The 21,810-nt window shown below is 40.4% G+C and overlaps 1 protein-coding gene across 1 annotated transcript in view; it reads left to right on the forward strand.

Moving 5' to 3' along the window:
- PEPD (peptidase D) overlaps positions 1 to 21,810 on the forward strand; it is a 136,073-nt gene that overhangs the window by 86,586 nt on the left and 27,677 nt on the right. The window contains exon 12 of the mRNA XM_079315935.1: positions 12,851 to 12,999. Within this exon, the coding sequence (XP_079172061.1) occupies positions 12,851 to 12,999 (149 nt within the window). The remainder of the gene's footprint in view (positions 1 to 12,850; positions 13,000 to 21,810) is intronic.

Here is a 21,810-nt window from a genome sequence, read left to right on the forward strand (position 1 = left end):
ATTGTAGGCACTTGGCCTTTTTACTCAGTATTAACTTTAAATAAAATCTTCTACTTGGAATGTTGCAAATCACAGCTTGCAGTGATGATGTATGGCCAGGCTGTTCACAAACACTGATTTTCTTCTGTCATCTTAAAGCTCTGACAGCTTGGATTGCAGCTGATCCCTGGACTGAGGTTCACTGCATCCTCTCCAGTTATTGCGTTACTAACTGGGTGCCAAGGCCCCTTCAGTTTCTGTACTGAGGCTGTAACTGCATTTCATAGTGGGGAAAGTGGAGTCATAAGCTAAAGTACTTGTAGTTTGCAATCTCCTGCCTTGCATACAAGAGGCTTCCAGCATTTGGGAAAACCAAAGGTCTTTCTAAGTTTGGTGAGGAGTAGAATGAAATTAAAAGCTGCTACTCAAGAAGACAATAACCCAAATAAATTGAAGGAGTATAGATCTGAGTCCTCTAGGCACAAATCAAGAGCAAATGTGCACCTGGGACTCCTGCTCATTGAAGGGCAGCCCCCACTGGCTCTTTCTTCTGGGCCAAGTGTCTCATGGAAACGCTATAGAAAGATACTGGTTCAACAGTCAGAGAGCTCTTGTGGGAGGTGGAAACTGGTTTCAGCTCTCCTGAACTGATCTCTGGCTTTGGCTGGAAGTTATGACTTGTCCCTGGGATATCCAGAACAAGTTCAGTAAGAGCCAACATGCTTCTGTGAAAAGTGTTTTGTCTCAACAAACCAGCATCTGCCATCTGGAAAATGAAAGCTTCCTTAAAAATAATGGAAGCAAATTGCCTTGGTTCCTTCTTTCTGCCTGCTGTCCTTGCCCTGCCAGTGCTGTAGTGTGGAGTTACACCATGGCTGGGGAGAGAGGGGAAGGGAGAACATTGAGCCTCAAAGCCACGTGCAGCAGAGGAAGGGCAAGGCAAATGTCTCTGCTCACCTTTCTTCTAGAAACCATCAGAGGTGTGACCCTGAAGTGTATATTTTATGTTGTGATTTGAGAAGCTTTTGAGTAAAATTGTAGTTTTAGATTTACAGCCTGGTGACTCATGCAGTGGGTTCCTGGCATTGTCACGTGCCAAACACATGGCAGGAGTTGATTGTTCTGTTGCAGGTGATCAACAGGGCTCCTGCAGTGTTTGGCAAATAGAAAAGGCTTCTGTGATCTTAAAATTAAGGCTGATTCTTGATGAGGTTTACACTTAAGTAATAGAAAAGTAAGAAAATCAGCCTGAGCCCAGATGTAACTGAAATAGATACAGCTCTTACCTGAGGTGCTTTTCTGCAAGGTGTCAGGAGTTGCAGGTCTTGGTATTTTTATGGCATCTAACAAATGTACCTCAGTGAAAATTCAGCACTTTGTAGACAGCTCTCACTGGCGGGTTCACTGACCTTCAAGAACTTAATAAAATTAGGAAGTCCATTTTGGATTTGCAAAATAATGAAAATAATTTTCTATTCTGCTGAAAAAAAAAAAAAAAAAAAAAAGCATTTTTAACGTGTAGAAATATCCTCCAAAGTTACAGTGTTAATGAGCAGCAGAGCCTGAGGCTGTGTAGGGCACTCCCCTGAGTCAGAGCCTGCTGCAGCACTGGCAGCTGGAAGGGACACTGGTCCTCACTGGACTTGAGGGCTTGGATGGAAGCATAAAATAAGGGGAGTACAACCAGCATCAACTGCTTGGGAAGTGCAGCAGGCCTAAGAGAGAATCCATTAACCTTGTATTCACAGTGGGACTATCTATTATTTATAAAATAAAACTAGAAGTTTTAGAAGTTTAAATAGAAGCAGGTTGTAATATCGGATGATGTCTTTCATTTTATTTGACTGTTTCTTTTAATATTCACATAATTGCTCATTGATTTCTTATTTCATTGAAATAATGTATTGATTTCAGTGACAGCAGAGTACAGTATCCTTGGTGAAGCAGAATCTCTCACTGCTGTTCCCATAACGTACCATTACTGCTGTGGATGACAGTAACACAAGTTTTACCTGGAAATAGTTTTATCCTAATCAGGTATCAGAAAGCTTTGTTAGTGTCACAAAACCAAACACATCTGTCATAAAAGTACAATCTTACAAAAGCAACAATCTTGTAAAAGCATGATGTGAAATGATTAAATGTGTCTGCTGTACCAACAAGCACAGTTATTTGCTGAGTTAAACGATAGAGCTGAGGATATGGAAAACTGTCTAGTATTGCAAAAAGCCTTTTTCTGAATAGTTTAACTCAGAGGCATATTTTTGTTTCTACTTCTTTCCTTAATATCCCAGTGCAAATTTAAACCATCAGAATAATACTGACAGCAGGGGGCACTGTGGAAAGAAGCTTTGCCCATGTTTTCACATTGGTGACACCCTGTGCTGGCCAGAGCATACACTCAGCTCCTTCTGGGAGCACTGCCTTTACATGTATGTGTTCTGTTCCAGCTGTCAAACTTGGATTTGTTTCCTTTCATTTGTCACTTGTATGTAGCTTTTGATGTTTTTGTTACTACCTGTGGCACTCTCAAAAGATCCTTCTAGAACCTCTCCTATTGTCATTTCAGAAGCTTTGTTCCTCACAGGGAGTTCTTCCTGGCTGCAGTACAGGTAGTTGTGAAAGGTTGTTCTGGATGAAGCAGAGAGGGAAGATGTTCAATGTTTGGGGCTTTTTATTTTTAGTGACTGAAAAGGGCCAAAGGATAGTTTTCAGGCTCCCTGGAGTAGCTGGTCACTCCAAGGTGTGTGAAGAAGGGAGGATTGTATTGGGTGTCATGGAAAGGTTCTGCTCCCCCAGGCTCTCCAGGCATGGTCCCAGCCCCAAGAGCTCCAGGAGAGCTTGGACAGCACTCCAGGGATGCACAGGGGGATTGCTGGGGGGCTGCAGGGACAGGGGCTGGGTGATCCTTTTGGATCCCTTCCAACTCAGACTATTCTGTGATTCTGTGAAAAATATCACAAGAGAAAGTTTCTTCTTGCAAAAGCTAGCCAGATTCAGCTGTTCATGGCTAAGCCTTCTATTAGCTAAAATAAAAGTTACTTTGCTGATTTTAATTCTTCACCTATAATGCATGATATACAGTTTTCTATAATCAAAAGATCTGTCAATTCATGTATTTATCTTTTATATATGCAGACACTACACGTATGCAGTATACATACTGCATTGAAATTATGGCTGCATATTTATTGTAATATTATACAGCTTTATTTGTAGAAAATGCACTATTCTCTTCTTTGGAGGAATAAGTAAGTGTAAGACTTTCTGTGAGTATTGAGTGGCTGTCATTTATTTTAGGAAAATATTGGAAATTTTTCAGTAAGTCAAGAAAACATTTAGTTGAGCTTTAAAAATACCAGAAAAGATAATTAAAGTTTGCTGTATCTCTTTTCCAAATGCTTTTTTGAATTCTCAGTATTTTATTGAGTTTTACCATACCAATATCAACCTAGAACCAAAACTCATTTGTCCAGGTGGGGGCAATGTTGCATTTAAAAAGGAAGAACTGACCCTCTTTTTCCATCAGATAATAGAAGCCCTTCCTTTTCCAATCCAAGTCCTTCAGTGTCTGCTATTAAAACCATCTATCCTAGGGTACAAAATATTGTATTTATTACTTCTTGAAAGCACTTCTTGTAAGATCTCAGGATGTTAATGTGTCAGATGTAAATGATCAACTATTTTATGTGGGTGAGACTAATATTTTCATTTGGCCTTGTGCACTTTTATGTATTTTGAAGTTCAGTGCTGTAATATGCAAAATTATGGTTAGCTTTAACTTTTCAGTCTGCAGTTTTGAAACAGCTTGTTTGTAGTAATGGTTTTGTTTCTAATAATAATACAAAGAACATTGCTACTACTTACTGGTTGATTGCAAAATTAACTGGCTATCCATTTCTGAAATAATTCATTTGGCTCAATTCCTCTTGTTTGATTAATATTTACTGTTTTCATCAAGTGTAGGTATTTTTCATTTTGTTGTACCTAATGGACTATATTAATTTTATGCTAATTCATAAAAATTGAAGTGGATTAAAAATAGAGAAATGTATTTGCTGGAATTAACAATAATTTTGCTATAATTGAATGTGTTCTGTTAGTACTGGTTAATTCAGGCTGTGAGGTTGCTTACTGTCAGAAATGTATAAGCCTTTTCACCAAAGCCCAGATCACTAAGTATTAGTAGTGTGTTTGTTGTAACAAATTTTAGCTTTCCATAAAGTGCTCTATTATGGTCTGCCTTGCAATTTTTGCTGTCTATAATGTATATGAGATGTCTTTTTAATTGTCAACTGTGCATTTTATCTGTCATTGTTTTAGCATAGGATTCTCAGCATATTCTGAATAAAACTGGCTGCTGTTGGAGTTGTAATCTACTTTTTGTGGTGGTCTAACACAAACACACATGGAGTGTGATAGAAGTACTCTTGATGGATGTTGCTTGTGTTGGTTTGGATTCAGTAGCAAAATCTTTCTCAGTGGTGTGGGGAAGTCAATTGGGTAGGTCAAAATAATTTTAGTGGGAATCCACCTGGCTTTTAAACCACTGTATGGCTCAGAGGGAATGTACAGTTAGTCCCACACAACTTCTATGTGCTCCCCCTGAACCAGATGTGATTCCCAGTCCCTGTATTTGGGTCAGTGTTGGGTCTCTTGTGTCTGTCCAGAGAATCTCTTGTTACCCCAGGGCAGGGGCACAGTCTGGCAGAGTCTCAGGAGGAGTCCTGCTGCTGTGGGGCTGCTCCACACCAGCCCTGAGCCCACTGAGGTGTTCAGGGCAGGAGTATTTCTACTTGCAGAGTGCAGTGCTGTACTTCTACCTCCCACTGCCATGAAGAGTGGGTGTTTCTTTCAGATAGCAAAGAAATGTTCTTACAGGCTAAACAACGTGCTCAGCTGGGGAACAGGCAGCCTCCTTTTGGGGAATACTAGTTGTTGCCTTCACTACTGTGCTCTTGGCTTGGACTTTTGGACATGTCCATACTGTCTTCTCAGGGTTCTTTCATTCAGTTGTCAGCTTCTGTAGGGTATTCTAAAACTCCTGTCTGTTGTGTTCTATTTGAGAACTGATAATTTGGAGGTTCCTTGAACAATAAAGAAAAAACCCATGGAAAGACATTGGAACCACGTGAACGTGCACATACACACGTAAGAAAACGTGACAATATTTACAGTAAAATCATTAAGTAAGGCCTGACCCTTCACCTGCTCAGTTGATCTCTGATGGTTGTTTGTCAAGGCTGGACAACACAGGTCAGAGTGTCCAGAAACAGCTGCTGAAAGCTAAGGCTTGTAGTTCTGAATCACCACACAAGAATCATGGCTGGTATTGGAAGTATGAAACTTTAACAATTCACTTTCAGTACCTTCCACTTCTCAGCAGACATCTGGAAATAGAGAGGTTTAGTCAACTGCAAAAGTTTAGCAACTGCAAAGGCAGCTGTGTTGTTCTTACCCTGTGCAGGTGAGACACATTCTGGTGAGGAGCCAGTGAGGTTTGCTGGTGTCCTGTTGATTGGGAAGTACTCAGCTGCCAATACAGGTTTCTCCCTGGATGCACCCCTCTCTTCCCTGCAGCTCTGACTTCCTTGCTCCTTGTTTGAGCAAGTCAGCTGCAGCCCCAGATACTGCCTTTCCAATGGGGAGGCTCCTCATGGATGGAAATTAGCCAAAACCTGGGGTTTGCTGCCATCTCTGCTGCCTTCTCAGCAAACTGTCTCTGCTAAAGAGAGTACTCTGCTAAAGAGAGTAAGTTGAGAGACTTACCTTGTGGAACCCTCATTGCTGCCACCTCCTTCACCCAATCCAGCAGTACATGGTGTTCCCAGTACTTGTTATTTGTGTGCAGCACCCCTGTATCAGAAACATCCCTCTGCTTTAGCTGAAACAGTGAAAATGGCACTTGGAGACAAATGTGTCTGTGAACAAGCAAATCAGAAGATTTTTTGACTCTTTGCTCTGGGCAGACTCAATATTTTTAAGAAGGCATTAATGTTAACTGCATGGGCATAGAAGAGGGCTTATATTCAATCATGGAAATTGATTTTTTTTTAGTGCAGAAGCTTAAGGATCTCATCATAGGTTTCTTTAAGAGATAAATGCTGTAAGCAATGGGTTCCTTCTTAGCCTGTGTATGAAAACAGCAATCTTACTAGTATACGTGGGTGTTTACTGAGCCAGCTCTTGTGTGCAGCTCATTTGGTAGATTCAGTGAGATTTAGATTTCATATCCCATGGGAGGAATGGATCTGAAGGTCTGCTTGGCACAAATCATTGTAAGACAGGACACCCCCACACACTGTTGTTGGTTTTCTCCCAGCATCAGGGCTGAAGCAGCAGAGCAGTGGCACAGCTCTTGCAGGGGTGCAGCACCCATCACCACACTGCAGCTCTGATTCTGTGAGCCAGTGTCCTGTGTCTGTGACAGTGAGGGGAAGCCCTGAGCAGTGCAGGCACCAACACCTGGTGGAGCTTTTGTGTTCTGTTGCTTTCTTTTCTTTTTTATTTTTTAATCCAGGCAGCTCAAACCTTTGTGTATTCTTACTACAGCCACTGAAGTCTCTGTAGTTGGAATTGCAGAGATACAGGTAGGCAATCCTCTTTTCTTCAAAATTCCGTGTAGACAGAGATATTTATTTTTATCACACTCTATCTGAGCAAAGCTTAGTTAGTGGCAGATCTTGTCATCTTCTGTGAGAAAAGTTTGAGACAAGCCTTCCATTATCTTTGAGATAGTTTAGGAAAGCCTTTGAAGTGAGACAGTGATACAAGAGGTACAAGTGTGGGACCACATGGTTGCCTAACTTGCAACTGGGTGGAGAGTAGTCATGCAGCTGTAACTGCATTTACCTGTGTGGCTACAGCCTCTTCTTTTGAACAGGAGGATTAAACAAAAATTTGGTTTCTTGTGAATACCCAGAATCAAATTTCCTACACAAAAAGTATTCTCCAACACTTTTTAAAGGCTATTCTTGACTCCATGGGTGCTGATGACAAAAATCTGGCTTTAAACCAGTGAGCCAAGCCTGGCTTCAGGACAGAGCCAGTACAAGTTCCTTGTCTGCCATGTCAGATGGAAGATGGTAACAGCAAGGCTTCTCTTAAAAACCTCTTCCTGAGCATGGTAGAATTATACACTATACTGTCCCAATTCTCTCTTGGGGTTTGTGATGTTATCTTACCCAGTGTTTTTTTAATTGATAACTCTTGGCTAGTCAAGATGCAAGTGTATGAAAAAGTATGTGTCACTTATCTCTCTGTTTTCTTCCTTGTGATATCATTTACAATAATTCATTCTTGTGGTCTCCTATTAAACCACTCTATTTCCAAATCATTTGGCCTGTTTCCAAAATGTATCTCATAGAAATGCTGATACCTAGTTCCCTTAAGCTCAAAATTGCCTTAGAAGTGTTTAGCCAAACAAATGGTGGATTTTGTCAGTGTGTGAATACTTAAGGATTTAATTGCTGCATGAAGCGTAAAGCACAGAGTGCGCTCTGTGAACTCGGAGCAGAGTATGCTGAGATCACACAGCATAAATCTCCAGCTGGGGATGACTTGCTTTTATGGCACTAAGAGCAGGACAAGACTGTGTGTACCTTCATTCCTGCTGTCCTAGGACTGGCTGGCACCAGCTCATCTGTGTGGCTGCTTACAGATGTGCTGGTTAATAATGGCTCAAACCCTAAAACCTCAGTACATGTTGCTGAGCAAAGTGCTTCAGTATTCACACCTGTTTAACCTGAGGTGTGAGGAGGGCACAGTAAGATAGGGCAATATCAGTGTTCTAATTGCTAGTCTTGCAAATCCACCCAGGGGAAGGGAAGATTTGTCCTGAGAACAGACTCAGTGGAGGATGAGGGCTGCAGGTGGGTGATGCTCAGTATGACAGTGTCGGGGTGCATTGCACAAGGACATCCACCTGAGTTTCACCCCAGTCATCGCTCTGCCACATTAACTGCTGCTGAAGAGTAATTATTTTATAACTATCATGAGCAGATCCAGTTCTGGGTCTACAGATCATGCAGATCTGTAGAGCAGGAAGGTGACAGCTTTATGTGTTAGCTCGTGGGAGTAGATGTAGGCTTCCCAAAAAATGCCTGCGAGAGCTTGTCTTTGGGTTGGGTTAGTGGTTGGATCATAACAATTCATACACATGGCTCAGATATCCCAAATAAAGTATTGCTTCCCATTGTGATATTGGCCATAATTTGCTTCATTGCCTGGCAGTTTCAAATTATTTGACAATAAAAGCGTCAGCAAGCCTATAAAAGTAAAACACATGCTTAAAGGAAGATGATGCTTTATTTTTGAAAAATGGCATACAGTGACTTTATGAAGAAAAGAACTATGACGCTTTATAGTGCACAGTGTTCAAATTTAAAATGTTACACAAAGTGTTTCATGGTGCTTCACAGTCAAAGGTTAAGAAAGCTAAAATCACTATCAAAATGCATATTATTTTTCTTGGCTTGAAAGCAAAAAATGTAACTATAAATCTGCATTTTGTGGTGCCAATATTCTGTGAAAGTAATGCATCCATGTCTTACTCATCCGTTTTCTTTCAGAGGGACAGGAGGGGAAAGGAGCTTTTTTTGTGCATCACATTGTGTTTCAGTTCCAGCATTAACTTACAAACCTGTATTCACTTTAAAATGGACAGGACTTGAAATATTTCCTCCAAGCTTCCCTGCTGGGTTCCTGCATGGGGAGCAGAGCCCCAGCTGGGTTGTGCATGGAAGAACCGCTGCAGGGACTTGCTGGGAAGGGCTGGGAGCTGCTCTGAGGAGGGGCATGTCCAGTCAAGCCTTTCTGCAAGGCTGTGCCATGTCACACACGTTCCTCCTTCGTTTTGACTGTGAAACTGGTTTATGTGCAAAATCATTTCAAGCTGTGGGTTCCTGTTTTTCCCTATGACAGGAATTAAATGCTCTCAGTTATTTCTGAAGGTGACTTGTAAAGCAGGCAGAAAGTGTCTTGTATTCCACTGCTGTTGGCTAATGTTGGATTACTGGTACATAAGCAAGGCATTCTGTCAGTAGAGCAACTGGCAGATTATCTGATTTTTCTTATGCTTTGCATTGTTCAGTTTTAGTTAGTAATGTTTACAGTATTTTGCAATGTTTTGTAGGAAAGATTATGTATGCACACAGAACTAAAGCCTCCATTGGGAGAGCTGTGCCCATACTTCCAAGAAGTCTGGACTATTTTTGTTATGCATCTTTTACTTATGGTGTAGCTTCCTAGTAATTCTAAAAAATAAATTGAAACAGTAGCATGGAATTTTCATGGGGTGCTCAGGTCTTCTGACATAAATCTGCTTTATACATCATGCACTTTTCACCCTAAAGTGAAGGTGTTTATTGCTTTTGCTCACAACAAAATGATGCAAAATGATGCAAAGCAAGATTAGGTTTCTTTCAGAAGGTTTTGAAGGAGATCAAGCTGACCTCCTCCTCTTCAAGCTAAATCAATGAACAGTTTGACATAAAACCTAATGTCTTTCTTTGGTCAGCAACTCTCCTCTATTCACCATCCCTTTCAAGTGCCTCAGAAACCTGACAGCCTCAGATATCTTGTTGAGATCAGCAATTCACAATTGTGTTCTTGCTGAAAAAGGAGTGGTGAAAGGGTATTTTTAGAATGAAGTTTTTCACAATTCAACAGAAAACTAAATTCACAGTTAAGTTTTGTTATACAAAATGTAATGTATGTGCAATTTATATGTAATGATGGCATACACAGTCTGCTAGATGTGTAGCACTTAATTTATCTAACAGGAAAACATGATAGGGTTTGGTGAGTATTTATATATTATTGCATATGTTGATCTGTTTTAAACAGCTTTTAAGAGGTAAGCTATAGATCGAGAAGCCTATAAACCTATTTTCATTTCTGTATTTAATTTGTTTATATTGCTGCTGCATTTGGTAACAGTGTAAATAATGGTAAGTGGTTGTTTCTCTATGTGATTCTTTTAAGACTGTACTATCAGACAGGTAATTTTGTTCATGCAGTTGAGAGCAAACTACAATGCACTAATAGTATCTTTTTCACTAAAAATTTATCATCTAATTTCAGGGTAAAATAAATGTATTTTTTCCAAGGAACCTTATTTTAGATTTTTTTTTTTTTTTCTGGTTAGTCAACAGGAAAAGATAGTAGCTGTCATGCATTTTATTTGATAGAAAGGCTTCACCATTTATTTTGCCTGGCAAGCAAATTTATGAAACTGGGATCTTCTCGGGCTCCCATTATTTTCTCAGTATAACTACAATATTTGGGCTATTTCCATGTCTTGGGCAACATTTTAGCTAATGGATATGTTCCCAACTGAAGTTAAATGGAAGAGAATTCTTGATAAGAGCCAAAATATCTCCCAGATGTCCCATTTGGTTTGGATGCTTTCTTACTGAAGCATACAGGCTGGATGGTGTGCTGTGATCTGTGGTGGAATTTGAAAGATCATCTTCCCTCATGTCTCCCCTTGTCTGGAAGCCAAGAGACCCGAACAAATGGTGCTTCCTAGTTTGTGAGCTTTGTTTTGGTGTCCATCAGTTTTGGACATTTCTTTCCATTGCTCAGTTCTCCAGTGACTCAAGAACAGCTACTGAGTGATGAATGGGTTTGAGAAAATGCTGATAATTGTAAGGTTAAAGACATAGGTAAAATTCTGCCTCTGGTAAGTTCAGAATAACTACTTTGCAGGTAAAATATACCATAAAATATAACAACTTCCAGTAGACATGTACAGGGAGTTCTCAAGTTGTTAGTCACAACTTTACTGTCGCCATGTTGAATGGGCATTTACACTAGTAAATGCTACAGAGTTAGGCCACAGAACTGCTGCAGAACCCACAAAGCATTTTGAAACTTCAATTGTGACTTTGAAAGGATCAGTCTGGAATGCATTCAAAGATCTAGAACTGATCTGTTTCTTTTTACATTACAGCATGTAACTACAGCAGCTTCTTCCATGATTCTCAGTTGCTGCAACTATATTCTGTATCTGTAGATTTTTTATGTGTACCTTCAGTTATATTTGGAAGCCATTCTAACCATAGAATGAAAATTTAGGCAGTGCTGATGGAATTTCTGATTTTGAGATTTGGCCAGGCTGGTTTGCAGTTTCTATGTTGGTACCCAGTCATGGTTTTTTCACCCTGTAGATCTGATGTTTGCTGCCTGTTTTATATCTTTTTTCAACCAGCAACTTTCTGGATTAACATTCCATATTCCCTATTTAGTGAACGAATGTGGTGTTTGTATTAGGTGTGTACACAGGTAACTTTGCAGTTCTCTCTGCAGCACACTCCTAAGGAGTTTGCTCCTGTAGCTTTAAGCCCTGTGCAGCTGCAGCCACTGGGGTTGTTCCTGATGTTCCAGTCCTGCAAGTCTCTCAGCAGCTGAACCCTGCCCAATTTGGGGAGGCTGGCAATGACTTCAGGCAGGGCAGAGATTCACTCAGTGCAGAGATTTGCTCATGGAGGAAATTGTCGAGTGGATTTTAAAAGTTCTTGGAGTAAATCTTCATGAGTATGTGTCTGTGTGTGCAATGCAGCAAGAAGAGTCCTAGCTCTGCTGAAATATTCTTTGGTTTTATCATGATTGCATTTGTTTACTCCATGTCCATTGCTTTCAGTAGCAGTTATGTTGGAAAGGGTGATCAGCTACAGAAAAGTGTGATAGCACTTTTTGTGGTAGTTTATATTTATCTTTACCTTGTCACATATGCTGCTTGGGGACAGAGCTACACTGCAGTTTTCCTGATTATTGCTTTAATTAGGACTCAGTGGCAGAGAGGGTGTCCCAGTGGAGTGCTCTGCCTTCTGCTTGTGCTGTCTGAACTGATCCTGCTGTGAAAAAGCAGCAAGAGGAGGAAAACTCCAAGGTTTTCAAACACAGTGAAGGAAAATCATATTTCTTACAGTGATTAGCCTCTCATAGTTGTTTGGGGTGGTTGGAAGAAGACTTAAATTCATATATTTCAACTCTGACTCATTACCATAGAAATCAGGAGGTCACACAAATACTGCATCAAGATGAAAAAATGTGCCTTCCTGTAATCAATGTATGATGAACCAAGGGGGTTATTTGCTCAAGTGTTGTCTGGTCCACATTGTTATTTGGTTATTTACTGATTTCTGAGCCTGATGAAGGCAGTGCAGTACCTTATCAAGCAGGCTTGAGAAGCACAGTACTGCAAGTGTCTAACATGGTCCTCACAAGGTGAAGAGTCCCACTTGCTCTTCCTGTAGCTTGATTTCTGGCAGCTGAGCAATCAGTGGTGAATCATTTATTCATGTATAGAATAAATATACTTCTCAAGGGGTAAGCCAGTTTTTTTTGTCCCCATAAAAGAAAGCACTTAATAATTTCTTTCTTCTGTCTCTGATGCAGAAAGCTGTAACATGTGTACTTTTATGGTTGGATCTTTCCATAATCCTATGCCATTAACATTTCATTGTTGGGATTCTGTTTTGGATGTTGGATGCTATATGTGGTGCTAGCATTTCTCAGGAAAGAAGAAAAGGACATGGTTTTTCTTCTGAGAGGAATTCCTAGAAACTGGAACTGAGGAGCTTAAAGTGGATTCTTCATGTAATTTTTATCTTCCTCTCTGTGTTTCTCTGAGCATTCTCATTCTGGACCAGCACAACCCATAAGAGTGTCCATTTAAGCCCTATGGAATGCAGATTCCAAGGCACTGTCATCCTGTTTTACTTAGAACAATGTTCAAGTAGTGATTATATTAGTGATCTACCAAAATGTAGATGGTTTCAAGTGCAGAGCAAGAGAAAGGTCCACTATGTTCTACTCTTTCTTTGGATCAAAATTTTCACTTCTTTGCCCTGTGTTTCCTTTTCAGCCTGTTTGATATGGGAGGAGAATACTACTGCTATGGCTCTGACATCACCTGCACCTTCCCTGCCAATGGCAAGTTCACTGCTGACCAGAGGGCTGTCTATGAGGCTGTGCTGAAGTCGTCACGGGCTGTGATGAAAGCAATCAAGCCAGGTAAATGCCAATGCCTGTCAGCAGGAATTGAGAGCAGCATTCAGGCTGTCAAATCAATTATGTTTGCATTTTAGAAAGGGTTGGAAGGGAACAAGATGATATAATTAATTTCCATGGTTAAGCAGCTCCTAATATATAGAGGTAGGATACATAACATAGAAACAATTATTAACACAATTAATAAGATACTTTAATTTTATTTTTTTTTTTAAATTCTCTTCTTCTAAGGATGACAGTTGTTACTCAGATGTTCCTTTACACAGACAGCCATCTTTTTCAGGAAGCTTATGCCAAATGCTGAGGTCAGAGTTCAAGTGAGCACATGTTGTCCTTCAGTTTGTTTTAAGTATTTTTTATATTTTATGCGTAGGCACAATAGAAATCTTCTGTCAAAAAGGGATGGAATTGCATCTTTGGGAAGGATGATTAACCTTAAAAAGCTTTCAAAAGCACTGGCTATTGGGTACTTCACTGTATGCCTTTAAAGTGCAGGCACACTGATTCAACAAATACACATTTTCATTCGAAACAACTGTCTGGTTTAATGGAGGTCTTCTTTTTCTCCCATTCTGCTTTCAGGCCAGCAAATGAATGTTTTAGAGCTAGCTGCTGCTGTGCTGTCACTGGTGAAGGTAGCTGAGCATTTCTCAGTATTACTAATGGAACATCTTTGAGAAGAATGTACCCAATGCACAAAGCACACTTATCCTTTAAATGTGCTGTATTAGTCTTCAGTTGTCAGGCCTGGAGTGCCTGCACTTTCTGGATTGCCAGTCAGAACAGAAGCAATTTTCCTGTTACACAGGCTGGCAGCAGTACTGTTTATTTGGGCAGCTTGGAAGGGAGTGATGCCTTAAGTTTTAGCTTTCATATTATCCAGACTCTGCACTGCAATAGTATATAACTCTGAACTTAAGTGTGAGCAAATTCTCCTCACAGCTCAGTCACACAAAAAATTCCTTTTCAGCCCCAGAAACAAGGACACCATTGCAGCTTCAGGCTCAAAAAGTGTAAACAACAGGGAATTGAGGAGAGCAATCTGGAAGGATGGGACTTCATAACCTGGAGCTGTAATTGGATAATTAACCCCAATATGTAAATGGATCAGAACTTATAAAAGTGTGAAAACATGTGATCTGTTGTCCGTCTTGGGTGGAGCTACAGCCAGGCTCTTGTACTGCCCAAGGTGAATCCTTTGAAGGGCTTTTTAATAAATACTTACTTTATTCCTATAACACTGTCTAGCCTCTGTTCTAGGCAGCCTCTCAAGGCATCAGAAGAAATAACTCTTGATGCTTATCTGCAAAATGAGACTAGATATTTTGCTATTTTAATAGCAATATGTATTCTTCATCATCTGCTGTTCCTCCCCTGAAGACTCATCCATATTCCTCTTCACAGTTTGTGTTGCATTTCAGTGTCACCTTTAATTTCATGTAACATTTTTAGCAGTATTTTATGCTAAGCTGCAGACTGTCTTCAGAATTTGAGAGCTAATATGATGCTGTGCTCAGCATGGTGTAGAGAATTTTTCTGTTTGCTGAACACTTTATTTACAGTGTCAGAAAATAAGGACATACTAAGTTGAGGATTTCTGAGAAGTAGTTGCAAGGGTCTTTTACTAGCTTTGGGAGCTTGAGATCCACAGACAAACAAATCATTCTTAATCTCTGGCAGAAAAAGGAACTGAACTTTCTGTTCATATTGTTGTCTTGCCTGTTTGGAAGAACAGTGCAAATGTTTTTCCACTCTTCATGAGACTAGTAATCATGAATTTTGTATCAACAGAAGATGAGCTGTGGACTGGTTCATTGGTTTCATTCCTTTTGTACTTTAGAGTGCAGTGAAATGCAACCTGGACTCTTGAATTACAGATCCAGTTAAGAGTCTGGTAACATGCAAAAATTTTCACCATCTTAAAAGTATGCTTTTTAGGTTATTTTTAAGATCTCCTGGAAGACCAGCATTCTGAAAAAGAAGAAATGGAAAGGCTGACCTTTATAGCATGGTTAGTGTCAGATACTTGTCAGGCTGCTGAGACCCTGAGAGACCCAAGAGACCCCTGAGGGGCTGATGGATGCATTGTCAGTGGAGTCCAGAAGGAGACATTTCAGGGAGAGAGACTGCAGCCCCCTTGAACAAAGATAATTTATGAGTTCTTGACTAAAGCACTAGGATCTGCTCCTGGGGAAGCCATTCCTATCACAGACAGGAGTAGGAAATGATGATGTGAATTCACAATTATCTCTGCTCCCTGTCATACTTTGGGTCTCCAAAAGAAGAGGCAGAGGAGCTTGCAGGATTAGAGGCACTAAATTTAAAATCCAGAGCCATCACATTTCAGTGACATTTTCTGGATTACAGAGCCTATGTTAATTTTGCTGTTATTTTGCTAGTCTTCCCAAAGTTCCTAAAATCAAAGCCAGTCAAGTGACTGGTCAAGTGGCAGGAGCCATTCCTGGAGCAGGCTGAGTGAGAGTGGGCACAGCACAGTCAGCAGCTGTAGGAAATGGTGTTTATTTCCTGAATTGGCACAGGGTCACAGGGCACATCTAGTAGTTGTCATCAGGATGTTAATGATTCCTGGGGTCTTTCTGACTGCAAGATAGGGAGCAAGTACTTTAGGGAGAGCCACTGACCAAATACTGGGTTACATAACTGTGTTTATGGAAGGACACAGCTTGCTAGCAACCTTAAACATTCTGTATAGGTGTGTTTTATTCAGAGATTTGCTTTTTTTTTTTTTCAGTTTGGCTCTCATATGAACCTAATTAACTTTTGAGTCCAGGTACTTGTTGAGAGATAATAGACTTCCTAATACATTCTCTTAAAATTTCTATATACAAACAGTTGATATAATTTTTAAAATGCTCCAAAACATTTTATTTCATTATAGACAAGCATTAATCTGACTACATTCTGTGCATGGCCTGAATGTACAAACAGCTTTAAAATCATTTATATGGGTCTCCTTACCTTACAACTCCAAGAGCAGAATTCCTTCTGCAAGGCAAATAATATATTCTGAATGTTAAGAAACACTCTCTGTGGGATTACAGCCCAAGTCCAGTGTAGTTGTCACAACTTCTGCCACAAACAAAATCTGTTTAAAGTAAAAGGGGAGGAAGACTTAGTATTGCATAAGCAGCAGTTTTGAAACCACTGAGCTTGGAGCACTGATGGAGACAGTGATGCTTGTCACTGAAGAGAAAGTCAAAAAAGTGTGCTTGTGTGGCAGTGGGCTAATTGTCTTTCCTACAAAGTCAGGCCTATTCCAAGATGTCAGAGAGGAATGCTGCATTGCTGCTTAGGGGATATTCTTAATTGAGTCAAGTCCATCTGTGTTAAATTTCCTCTTCCACAGAACTAAAATACAGGGGCAGATGTGCAGAATATTGACACTTTCATTTCCTTCAGTGGCTGAGCATGTCTGTTTCTTTCTCAGAACAGTGATTTGAGAAACAATTTGCTTTATAGAGATATGCTACATTGGAAGAATAGTTTAAAAAAGAGTGAAATTGTAAACCAGCATGTCTCAGAGTTAGTGTCCTAATTTGTCTGACTTCTACATTCTTTTTAATCTCATTGGATTTGCCAAAGGTGGAGGCACATTAAATGCAGTCCTGGAGCACATCTCCCAGTTTACTTTCATCTGAAATGGATTCAATTCCTGCACTTCAAAATTCCACTGAGTAAACAAAAACACAGTAAGTGGGGGCCAACCAAGAGATTTCACCTCCAAGGATGATTGGAATTAAATGTTCCTGTAGATACATTAATTGTTTCTCACTCTGCTGTCTTCACACAACCCATATAACAGTAAGAGCTGAGCTAATGAGCAGCTATTCAGTAATTTAGTTTAACCTTTTGTTCTGTTCATAGCCTAGAGCTGTTTATTGCCTACTGTTCAAAACCTGCTCTGAATCCAAAATTATCAACGTCCTCACCAGTTTTTTCTCAGAGTGCTCATCATAACAGCACACAGGTGCTGGGCAGGCAAGTAAGTTTGCTTGGACTGCATCTTAATGATGTGCAAGTGTGCAGCAGTTCCCTTTCTGCAGGCAGGAGCCAACAGGCTAGAGTAGTTACTGTAAAAGCTATTGACTCATTTGGGATTCCAAGATGGAAATTCATCAGGCTCAAGATCTTTTTTAAGAGAGTTGAACATTGCTCTTGCTCAAACCCCAGCTCTTTTGACCTCTGTTACAGCTGTTCAGTGCCCACCCTTTCTGCAAATTACACTCCAGATTGCCAAGCCAAACTCTGGTAAAATGAAAGAAAATGATTAATTAAAAAATGTAAAATAAATTTTTTAAAACCCATGTGTTTGAAGCAAGTTACTTAGCATCCTGCTGGGAGCCTGAGTCTGGTGCAAGAAAGGTTGCTGATTACCAGAGGCAACTTTGAGGTGCATTTGCCATGCTTGCCCGCTTGTGAAGTCTCTTGGGTTTTTTCTTGCTTGTTTTCAGCTTTTGTAACAGATGGAAGAGGAGTTATATAATGAGCAGAAATCTTCAGTGGTCTATCAGGGGCTGTGCTTGCCTTGGAGGTTGGAGTCTTCTGGAAACTGGGTAGCCCTAGAAGTAAATGAACTTGGAGCTTCCTGTGGATTTGCATTTTGTGGTTGGTGGGAAGTTTTGTTTGGTGTGGTGGAAGTTTTTCCACTGGTACTTCTGAGGCTCTCCTCCATGTCTGCAGTAACACATGAATAGATGTTGCTGGGTTTGCTTGCATGAGGGTTTCTATCCTTTAGCCAGCTGCCTACATTGCAAAACATAGCCCTGGGTCTGTTCCCCTGGCAAGAGTAATTGAAAATTTTTTACATTTTTTAAGATTTTACTGCAGGACTGGAATAGACAGCATCATCAGAAAGACCTAGGTGCTATTGAAATGCTGTGTAAAGGAGCAGATGTCCATGTAACTGAAGGATTGAACCATAACACGTCAGCACCAAGGGTCCAAGCAAAGCTCACACAGTGTCAATTGATATTGCTCAACTCTGGAGTTCTTGATGCTATAACCATAAAATTACTGCTCTTAGTGTAGCTCTCCCCCACCCCCTAATTGCCCAGGCTTAAAAAAGCAAACTTTGGTGGAAAAAAAGGATTGTGTAGCACACCCTGAGTAGGCATGAGGCTGCAGAGTGCAGGGTGAAGGTCTCAGCCCTGATGTCTGGAGCACCTGCAGTAGACACCTCTCATGATGCAGCTGAAAGCCTGAACTGCAGGAGTAGATGAGACTCTTTGCTGAGCAGGTTGGGCATGTCAGTTAGTAGTGGAAAGATCTGTAGGATTAGAAAGGGCAGATGTGCATGGTTCCCAAATCTGTCTCACTCCATTCTTTATCCTAGCTGTGTTAGATCCAATGTCAGTGTGTTGGCTTTGTTGTCAGTCATTTGTAGCTGGTTGCACCTGGAAGACCACTATTGTTTACTCTTTGGAATTAGTATAAATCTCTTTGAAAAAAAAGTGTGAAATAATTTAGTTTGCTGTAAGTCCCTCTCTGAAACCTCAAGAAAACAATTCATTGAAGAAACATGATTTAACTTTCAAGTTAGCCCTACTGTGAGCCAGGTACCCTCCTGGTATCCCTCCTAATGAATAGTGCCATGCTCTGTTGTGAAACATGCCCATGGAAGTGCCAGTGGTCGCTGCCAAGGAGAGGCTGATGAGGATCAGTGCCCATGTACTCAGCTGTGGCTCTGCCCAGGGCAGGTGGTGCTGCCAGCCCTGGGCACCAATGAGTTACTGTCAGTGATACATAGCAGCCCAATAGTGCTGGGGAGGTTTCTGTGGAGTGGCTGCTCTTTTATTCTGTGGCAAATGACTGTTTTTATACCATGTGCAGCTTCTCAAGTGATTTCTGCTGTTTATTGTTTGGGTTATTATCTTAAGCATTTAGAGAATATTAATAATTTCAGTTCTATAAACTTAATTCCTAGTTGATGAGGACAGTATGGTTGCTACATATAGAAAGTTTCTATGTACAGTTCCTGTTTATAGAAACATTGAAGTTTCTGAAATGTGTTAAGTTGCTACTGTGTTGAGAAGAACTAAAAAGGAAGTATGCCTATCTCTCAGCTTTGCAATTAGAACTATTTTGCATTAATGCACTAGAGCATAAACAGAGTCTTTAAGATTAATGAGCTAAATATTGGAGCAATCACATACTTTCCATCTTCATCCTTTTGCAATTTCATCCTGGGACCTGTAAGTATTACTCTCTGTCTTCTCTGTAGACTAATGGAAAATCACAGGAGAAGGAGAAAGAAGGGAACTGGTTGTGCTTAGCATGCCTGGTACTACTACAAAATTTATGTTTAAAAAATATTTTTTTCAATCTCAAAAGTTATATGCATTAATATTTGGGGTGCAAGGAAGAAGGAATTAAAGCACCTCACTCTGTAAGGTCTATTGTCCTAAATTCCAGTTTCAAAAAAGATCTCCTTGTCTAGCAAACTGCTCCCAAGGAACAGTTGAGTAAGGCTAGGTTGGCAGCCACTCAAGTCCCCTATCTCTACATTTTTATGATTTGAAAAGCTTGTGTATACAGAGTCCCCATTGAATCAAAATTGCATTCAGACATTAGCTATGCAGCTGGGAATATTTGCTGATTGATGTTTGTTTGTTTCAATAAAATGAAAAATAAAAATTAGTTCCAAATATGCACAGAAGTTGTTGTTCATCACATCAGTTTATGTGCAGTGTGAATTCCTCCTTGGAATACTGACATTACCACAGGCTTTCCCTATAGAATTTGTATCTCTGCATTTTTCAAGTTGGAGCTCATCTTATATGCATATCCCCAAGTTCTGCATTTTACTATCCAAGACATTGAGTATTGCCTTGCCTCTGGCTTTCAGGCTTTGCTTTTCCAATAAATGCTTTTGAGGGAGGTCTTGAAGAAAATCTCTGTCCCAGGGCTAACATCTCTGACAGCACCAGATGGAGGTTTCTCCATGTAAGGGCTGGAAGGTTCCTTGTGTATGATTTTCCCAGAAATCCAGTTTCACTTAAAGATGTGGGTTCTTTAAGCTCTTAAATCCTGTCTTCCAGGATCAAAGATCAGGCTTACTGATGCCAGGATTGATCTTTGATCAAGAAAGTGCAGTCAAGTACACTTCAAAAACATTTCAGGCAAAGAAGTAGACCTACATGTCAAGCAAATAAAAAATCTTTTTATTAATCATGTAATAGCAGTTGATCCTCAGAGCCTACAAGAAATGGCTCCTCTCTTTTGCTGTGGATGCCAAATAAATGCAAAAGACTCAGGTGTTTTGAGATAGAGAGGCCAAGGGGAGCAGGCTGGTGAGCACAGGCCAGCAGAGCTCAGAAAGGTCTCTAGCTGATGGTCCCTCCTCTGTCTTTGTTCCAGGTGCCTCACTGGGTCAAGTCTTGCATTTTGCAGGTGAAAATAGATATTTGAAGGTGCTTCTCTAATGTTAGGAGCAGCCCTTCCACTCTGTCATTTCTTTGTCATGTTCAGACAATTCTGAAATGAACAATTTGAGATACAGAATGATTCAGAGGGGAGCCCTTCTGTAGTTCTGACTCTGAGGACTTCCTTTGAAGACCAGGAGACGCAGTTCTTGGGAGCTCTCTTGGATGGAACATCCCAGGTCTGCCATGAGCCACTGGCCAGAGGCAGCCAGGAAAGCAGGCTCAGTGTGTTCCTGTGGGTGACTGCTGTGTCCTGCCTGGAGTTTGAGTGTCAGCCACTCCTGCTTTCCCCTTGCTTCAAGAGGATTTGTAGGTGCAAGATGCAGAACAAAGTTAGTCCCATGTGGTCTTTGTCCTGTGAACAGCTGTAACTGCATAAGAGTTGAGCTGCTCTGTGAAACTGAGCACTTTTTCTGCATTTCTCCTGATTTCTTCAAGTTTTCTTTATTGGTGTAACTGCTTTGCTGTGGAGGGGTTGCCTTAGCTAGTTTTCTCATTTACAGCCTTCCAATGAATGTTGTGAATTAGAAGGACAAAACAAAGAAGCCACTTTATTTTCTAGTGTTTTGCCTCCTCCCTGTTTGCCTGATGCTGAATGATTGAAGTAGAAAAGATGATGGGGATAGAGGGGTGAGCCCAGGGACTTTACGGGGTGAATGGTCTGTACTGTAGTGCAGCAGGATGTAGATTTTGGATGGTGTGTCCTCCTTTGGTACCTAAATACTTGAGTCTGTCAAGAGGAAGTAAGTTTAGTGAACCACTACAAAACCTGTTTAGACAACAAAAATGCTGTGATTTGAATTCAAAGCAGCTGTATGATTCTCTGTTCTATTTTCCAGTAAAATGCCTGTAACAGAGAAAGAATAGTGGAGAATGCAGCTCAGGTACAATAATACTAAGACCAAAGCTGAAAATAACTCAATTAAAGAACTGTTTAATAAAAACAGTTTAATGAAAACTAATGGCTAGGGTATATATTTGGCATAGCAGATCATATTACCAGCAGTTGTTTCTGTTATTAAGTTGAGCAGAGTTGTGCTTGGCAACAAATGCAAATTCAAAATTTGCAGCTTCACAGATTACTGCTTCTTTTTGTCCACAACAGTGCTATAACTTCTTTACAATTCAAATTTATTTTTGGTTCCTAATACTGCTTTAGAGTATTTGTCACTGTATTCAGCTAGGATTGAAGTCTTTTATACCCAAAGAAAATAACTGTAACTGTTACTAATGATTATCCTCTCAGGTAGAAGGTTCTTATTCACATGCAGTGGGTGTTTTTTGCATGGAAGTAATTTTGAGTTTTATTTTGTATAGTCCAGAACAGTGGAACACCATGTGGCCATGCTTCTCAGCTGTGCTGTATAAAAAC

The sequence above is a fragment of the Erithacus rubecula genome (genome assembly GCF_903797595.1).
Source record: "Erithacus rubecula genome assembly, chromosome: 12".
NCBI classification, from domain to species: domain Eukaryota; kingdom Metazoa; phylum Chordata; class Aves; order Passeriformes; family Muscicapidae; genus Erithacus; species Erithacus rubecula.